The sequence below is a fragment of the Microtus ochrogaster genome, chromosome 16 (assembly GCF_000317375.1).
Source record: "Microtus ochrogaster isolate Prairie Vole_2 chromosome 16, MicOch1.0, whole genome shotgun sequence".
NCBI classification, from domain to species: Eukaryota; Metazoa; Chordata; class Mammalia; order Rodentia; family Cricetidae; genus Microtus; species Microtus ochrogaster.
This window is the reverse complement of record NC_022018.1, coordinates 22,475,432-22,483,237: the sequence shown is the minus strand read 5'-3', so window position 1 is coordinate 22,483,237 and position 7,806 is coordinate 22,475,432. Positions and strand designations below refer to the sequence as shown.

The 7,806-nt window shown below is 47.4% G+C and overlaps 1 protein-coding gene across 1 annotated transcript in view; it reads right to left on the bottom strand.

Annotated features, from left to right (window-relative positions):
* Positions 1-3,531: 3,531 nt before the first annotated feature.
* The window catches only part of Ucma (upper zone of growth plate and cartilage matrix associated), a 9,145-nt gene continuing 4,870 nt past the window's right edge, over positions 3,532-7,806 (bottom strand). Inside the window, exon 5 of the mRNA XM_005354852.3 lies at positions 3,532-3,999. Coding sequence (XP_005354909.1) covers positions 3,902-3,999 — 98 coding nt within the window. The 3' untranslated portion in view covers positions 3,532-3,901. The remainder of the gene's footprint in view (positions 4,000-7,806) is intronic.

Below are 7,806 nucleotides of genomic sequence, written 5' to 3'. Positions count from 1 at the left end.
TAAAAAAAAATTAAATAACTCAACCAAATGGGGACACGCGTAACAAGTATAGAGAAAATACAAGACTCATTGTGGGGCTTTGGAAAGTCCCCACGCCACTTCCCAGGAAGTCTGAGTAAATAGAATCACCCCTGGAGCAGTTTCTTTGGTCACTGTCCTTGTTTTGGGTGGTGCTGGGAATTGAGCCCAGGACCTTGAACTTGGTAAGCATTGCTTTGCCAATCTACCTCCAACTTGAGCCCCCACCTCCCAGTATTTGTAAATAAAACCTGTGAATAGAAATTAGACAATTTTGACACCTTCGTTCTCAGCCTTTTCAGAAAGAGGGGACAGCGATGGAAGGAAAGGGTAGAAACCTGTCCCAGTAGCCGCTCTTGACAAGGCCAGGAAAGTACAAATTGCTCTGTTGGCCAGTGCCCCATGGAATCTGGTCGCTCGGATTCCTGGTCCTGTTACCTTTGGCATCGTTCTCACGAGGGAGTGACGGTGCTGGCCTTTTAGTGAAGGCGTTCTAGACTGAATTTGAAAACTAAATATAATGGACCCCTTGTTGGGACCAGGGGTGAGTGAGGTGAAAGAATTCCTCCCCGGCCTCTGCCGCCAGAATTCTTTATCGAGGGCCAGTATGCCAAGTGCAGCCATTGAAGAGGCAAGGGCAGACTGTTTAGGGTTTTGTTTTGTTTACTTATTTTTTTAACTGGCTGTTCTCCCAAATCTTACTTTCGGACGTCTGCTTGGTGCCAGCATCCCTCCGTCGGACACCACAGGCTGGTGCGTGTGTGGTGTGGCCTTGGAGCAGAATGCACCCAGCTGGTGCCATCTACTGCCTGCTAGCCTGTGGGAGGAGATGCCAACCAGGAGGTCGGGTGAAAGTGGGTCAAGTGGACAGGGTCAACCAGATTAGGACCCCTGATTCCCTAGAATAGAGAGAGCGATACTTGACCGTTCTTCTGTTGCCCAGCTGGGTGTGTAACCCAGATGTGTGTGGATTTTGTATATACCAGCTCAACAACCACAGATTAAAATCATTTGAGATAAAGATCGCATCTGCACTGACTTAAGACATTTTTGTCATTGTTCTCAATAGTTCGAGAATAATGCCATTTATATTGCATTACCTTTACATGATCTAGAGCCGAACTGGAACATACAGGATGTTGGCGGGAGGGTTGTGCAAATGCTACTGCATACATGGTTTATATAAGAACTTTCCGGGGCTCACAGATATGAGTGCCTTCCATCTCGACTAAAGGTCAGAGTTTGAAATTTATTTTTGCTCTCTCAGAGTCGTTGACAACAGTTGTGACTACAAATAAGAAATCCTGACCTAGGGGGTGGTTAATTTGAGTGTAGAGGTGCGTCCACTCTACTTGACCAAGGGTCAGAGAATTCAAGGCTATTCCTGCTCCTTCAAGGAGATTGGCAGGAAGTTCCAGGAGTGGCTGGCTGGCTGCCTGCAAGATACTTGGTCCATTCCTTATATCATGTTAACAAAGTCTCCCCTCCCCTTTTGGAGTGGAGTATATAAGCATGTGGAAAGTAAACACAGGCGAATTTAGTATTCACTGAATTTCTCTCCCAGTGCTGTTCCGTGTTTCTGCCTTTTATTTCTCTCATATCTTTGTTCCTTTTGCTAAATAATTCTAATCCTCACACTCCTACCCTGGAACCTGCTAATTCTATCGAGGTTGGACCCCCTACAGCTATCACCCCAACATGTGGCTTCTGACAGGAAATGAACATCTTTAGACATTGGTTAGTCTGGGACCCAGTCTTCTCGGATACCGAGAGACAACTGTAGTCAATTTAGAAAGCACCTTTCTTCCTAATTACCCGTCAAAGAGGAAAGTTCTCAAAGCCTGTGTCATCTAGCTCCTGGCTAACCAAAAGTGACCACAGTCCAACCTCCCTTGGATCATTAGCCCAACAACATATAATCCAGCCACCTAAGTTCACATCAGGTTAAGCTATTAGAAAGATTAGCCCCATTAGAAAGGTTCACCACTCTTCATGTTTGGTGGCCCAGAAGGTATGAATGAAGGTGGATCAGTCTAGGATTTCCAGTCTAAGTGGATCAGGTACCTAAAGGAGCCACCCCAAGAAAACAAACTTGGGAATTAATAACGGTTTCTGGACTCTTATTCTGTCATTTGGGGATGGGACAGGAATCAGGTGGAATCTGTGTGAGTCTAGTAAATTAGAGAGGAACATCTCCGAACTTTGGTCTGCTCAAACCCGAGTGCGTTCTCATCCAATTTCCACGAGAAGCCAGATCCTTTCTGTTGAGATCTATCTCAACATTGAGATGCCCATTCCTTGGGAGTGCTGGTAACCTCAGCACCCTCCGGTAATGTAATAAAAATAGCTATCAAATATCGAGGTACCTGCCAAGCTTTTCGTTGATACCAGTTTTCCCCCGTGTTAGCACATGCTAACTTACAGCTGCATGGCATATCCAGAGGGCAGTGTAGAGCAGCAGCTGTTGGCCTTCCACTCCTGTAACAAATACCTGGGGACCAGCAGTATCTAAAGAGAGAGGAGTTAGGGTCCTTCTTGGTTTTTGAAGCTTCAGTCCATGGCTGACCCGTCTTGTGGCTTTGCGTGGGGCCTGTCATGGCAGGAACATGTGGCACTCATTTCATGGTCAGCAGCGAGAGAAAATGGGAAAGCATCAAGGTGCACAGTCCCTGTGAGGTCTTTGTCCCAGAACTCCTCCTTCTGGGCCCACCTGTGCCAACCTTTTAACTTCGGGTTTTTGTGGCAGTCTAGACTCAAACAATGGCAGATAAATAGGCTCCCGAACAGCCTTTCTTCTGGGGCTGGGCCTCACGCAGAAGCACTGGGGGTAGGGACAGACAAATCCTGCAGGTAGGTGTGCACTGGTAGCCTGTTGAGGTGTGATGGCACCGGCAGCCGTGTGTGTTTCAAGGGCCCCTTCCCCAAGACTCACCTGTGAATGTTTCAAATTGCTGCTATCTCCAGGTTGACAATACAGAAATTAGGGCCCGCATTTCACCCCTTTTCTGAGTAAGGAATTAGGGACACCGACACTAGCCACACCCCCCGAGAACACCATTGGCTTTGATACAAAACAGTTATGGAGGGAAAACTCAGACGCACTGAAAATTCTCTGAGTACCAGCTACCCGACAGAGACTTCCTCGTGTGGAAACTGAACCTACCTGAACCATGACCACTGTACTGAGGCTTCTGGTAAAGAGGCCCCCACAAATTCCCGTGGGAAAGAGAAATGGGGGAAGAGAGATGGCTGTGTATCTGTGGCGCTACAGAAGTTTGTCACCCCACTGTGAACCGTGATGGGCCTTGTACTCCAAGCTGGATTCTCCTAGTTTTGAAAGGTGAGTACCAGGCCCTGGAAGGAGGGTGGGTCCTCCATTCTGCCTGTGCACAGGGTTTCAGCATATAAAGTTGGGGGGGGGGGTGGGGGAAGGGGTGTAGCTCAGTCTAGAGCATGCACTTAGCATGACACACGGACACACAGCTCTCTTGGAGTTTTGTTACGATTCTACACAAGGATAAGTCAGCAACTTTATTAATAGGCCATAAGCAAACCTTTTGCTGCAATCCTTTTAACAGTCCTATCAGATGGGCATTCTAATCCTGTTTCCAGTGGCTAAACAAGGGGACAGCATGTAGATTTGATAATGGGAGAAAACATAGGTGGTTGTTCACCTCAAAAAAAAAATCCACAAAGAAACAAAAGCCAGGTATTGTAAGACATCAGAATAAAGGGTGTGTGTTCCCAGAGCTGTTGGCCTGGGCAGCCCCTGAGCTTCACCTTGTGGGCCTGTCTGTAGGAGAGAGGCAAGTGGGCGGGAAGTGGGTCGGGGAGATGGGTGGTGGGTGTCATGCCTGTCTTCCTCAGTTGCTTCAGATTGAGGTCAGATGTGATGGCGGTTGTAGAGGTAGGGAGGGTACAGGCCGTCATAATGCCACTGCCGCCACTGCTCCACTGCCTCCCTGGTCCTCTCTTCCTGCTCTGAAGAGGAAAGACAAAGGTCACTGTGCATAGAGAGGACACCCAACCCTGTTTTAGTTGTCAATCAGCCCACAGCACCTGCTAAAGGGACATTGAGCCAAGATTCCTGTGCGTCAGCTCCAAGATCAGAGCTGACAGGGGCTGGTGACCATGTGTACACAGGTTTTGGATCAAGCAAGGGGATAAAGTTCATGGTTGGTTGCCAGCAGAACTGAGACAAAGGTATCCAAGCTGTCTTACCTAGTCTACCCAGCAATGAGGGGAAAGGCTGAAACAGACAACTAGACATCAAACTAGCAAGTAATGTCATGGCCACATGGGGATACAAGCCACACCTTGAAAAACTCATGTATGAGGGCCAGTGAGATGGGTTGTCTGGGGGTAGTGCTTGGCGTTAAGCCTAACAACCTGAGTACACCTCAAACCCACGTGAAAAAGAATCAACTCCCACAAGTTGTTCTCACCTCTATATTCACATGCATGCTTGTGCATGCATGTGCACGCGCGCGCGTACACACACACACACACACAAACACACGCTAACAATAATTTAAAGACAAACACGGAAATTATTGGCAGCATGGAATGGTGTCTCATAATATTTTCCCTATAAACTTTCGTTTTGCTTTTTTTGAGATAAAATCTTATGCATTTGAGGCTGACCCGGAACTCACGATCCTGCTGCATCAACTTCCTGAGTGCTGGAATTACAGGTACATGCCACCATACCTGGCATGTTCTATGTTTTCTAAGCTTCGACAATAAAATTTTGTTGTCAAAATTAACCGGAAAGGGGGCAGGTGACACACATGTCAGGCACCATGGCTACTGAGAAGGTCTCATTTCTGTGGGCTCCCCTTCGCCCTGAAATCCCCTTCTGTATTTGGAACAACCAGGTACACACAGAGCCCAGCCCTGGTGGAGGTGTTAGCCTTCCAGACATTTCTCAGTGGAGCAACTCCTCTCTGAGCTATGATTTTAACATAGATGCTGGTTAAGGTGTCCCTCTTAGGAAGCAGCTCACTGGCAGAGCTCAGACTTTGGCTTAGCATGAAGCTGTGAACTGAAAGCAGGTTGTCATGGGGCTCAGAAAACAAGCTGCTGGGAGCATGGGGCCAACCTGCACCCCTCTACTTGTGTGTGGCAATTGTGTCATGTGATCTACTTGTGGGACTACTAATGGTGGGAACAGAACCTGTCCCTAATGCTTTGGCTGACTTTCAGGAACCTACTTCTTGCACTGGGCTGCCTTGCCCAGCCTTCATACAAGGAGAGGAGCTCAGTCCTACCTCAACTTGATATGCCATGCTTTGTTGACACCCATGGGAGGCCTGTCCCTTTCTGAACAGAAACAGGAGGAGGAATGGATTGGGGGATGGGGTGGGGGATGGAAGAAGAGGAGGGTGGAGAAACTACAGTCAGGCTATAAAATAAATGAAGATACTTAATTAATAATTTTAAAAGGGCATCTTACTGAAAATTGTTACATCTAGGGGCTGGAGAGATGGCTCAGAGGATAGGAGCACTGGCTGCTCTTCCAGAGGGCCTGAGTTCAATTCCCAGCAACCACATGGTGGCTCACAACCATCTGTAATAAGGTCTGGTGCCCTCTTCTGGCCCACAGGGATACATGCAGACAGAATATTGTATATCTAATAAATAAATAAATCTTAAAAAAATTGTTACATCTAGTTTATAGCTTTCAATAATTGTTATTATTCACTGCCAAAAGTCCTTATATATCATATAAATAAAAGTATTTTACAGGAAAAAGGCTGCAGGTGTCTGCAAGGTAACAAGTTCTGGCAGCTGGACCACTGTGAGAGTCACCTAGGGCAGAATGGCTGGGTGGGGTGAGGTGGTAATGAGTTCGACTTTTTTCAAAAATTGATTCTATGGTGAGCTAGGCTGGCCCTCTTTCCCCTTTCTGTATTAAGCTCTGGAGAGACCCTTCAGGTCTCTTTCTCACTGACCATTCCTTCATCCCTGTGGACCGGTGGAAGATCCCCAAGGCCTCCATGAGTGTGATTTCTCACAATGGAGAAGAACTGCAGCTTGCCAGCACACCCTGCACACGCATCCGAGGGCATCTCCTGCACATTGCCGTGCGTGGCTGTGGACCTTCCCTAAGCTCACTCTTTCAGACTGTGAAATGAAGATGGTTCCAAGATCCTACAAATTCTCGATGCCAAAAGCGCTGGAGTGGCAGTCCCCAAGCAGCCTCTGCCTCACTGTGTGGGTGGGGCTCAAGGACCACAGTTTCGGTATCCTCTGAACCCGGCATCCCAACTCATCATGAAAGAGAAAACAGTGAGGTTTTGTCCATCCACATGCTAGAAATTTGAAAATAATACATTTTGCTTGATTTGGGTTTTTTTTTGGGGGGGGGGTTGTTTTTGTTTTTGTTCTCATTTTGTTTGTTTGAGACAGTTCCACTGTGTAGCCCAGGCTGGCTTCAAGGCTAAGATTCCCCTGCTTCAATCCACCAAGTAAGTGCTGGGATTCCATGCCAGCACCACCAGGCCTGGAAAAGGCCTGAAGCATTTAATATGGCACCATGTCAAGTGTTATTAGGAACAGTGGGAGTAAGTCACACTGAAGCAAACTTGGATTCCAAATCCTCAGGTTTTAAAAACAAGCCAGCTCTCTTCAGCTGCTCGCCAAGGTCCACAAATCTCTAACTGAGGCATTTGCTCCTGAGGTAACAATCTGAGTTCCTTACACTATGTTCCCAAGAAAGTTTGATTTCCTAGGATTAGAGCCCAACACCTGCTTGCAGGGCTTAGCTGGGTGCCAACTGCCAGGCACTGGGCACAGCTTCAGCCCTCAGTCTCTAGCAGTAGCCTTTTCTCTGTGCCCTTAGGGGAAGGACCTCCTCACCCATCAGAGCCCATAAGCCAGGAGAACAGAAGTCAACAAGACCCGAACGAAAGCTTTGTACCCAAACTCGTGCACCAGGGGGTTCCGAGAGACTGTGTAGGGACACATGGGGCTTGAAATTGGAAAAGACTCAAAGAGAAATATTTATATTTTCATTCTTCTTCATCTCTCCAGGCTCCCCTTCCACTTTTGTTAGCTTTGTTTTGTTTTTCGAGACAGGGTTTCTCTGTGTAGCTTTGTAGCCTGTCCTGGCACTTGCTCTGTAGACCAGGCTGGCCTTGAACTCACAGAGCTCCACCTGCCTCTGCCTCCCGAATGCTGGGATTAAAGCCGTGCACCACCACCTGGCCTCCCCTCTCCCCTTCTTCCATCTTTCTTCCTTCTTTCCCTCCTTTCTCTCCATTAAGAGTCTCTATGGATATCTGCTGTGGGTGACACGAGCCCACTAGTCAGCTGCAGTGCAGACAGAACCTTCCTGAACTCCTGTCCTCCACCGACACCCCCTCCTATGAGGCCTGGTGTGAACATGTCCTGATCGGAGTCCCAATCGTAGGAAGAAGATTCCCATTGCCTCATAAGAGCCCCAAACTCTCTGCATTTTTTCTACTCTATCAATGAGAGCGAAAGGCTTAGTATAAAGGGTATCTCCAACAGATGAGTAAAAAGAGGCACAGAAACCCTTGGGGGGGATCCATGTTGCTATTGGGTAATTGAGAAGCCAAGATGGACCATAGCTATTAGAAGTCAGGTATGAGGCATGGTAAATAAATAAATAAATAAAAATTTAAAAAGAACCAATGCTTTTGTGAGGCCAGTTCTTTTGACCAGAGTGTTGTTCTAGGCTGGAGAGATCTCTTAGCAGATCATGATCTTGTTCTAGGCTGGAGAGATCTCTTAGCAGATCATGATCTTGTTCTAGGCTGGAGA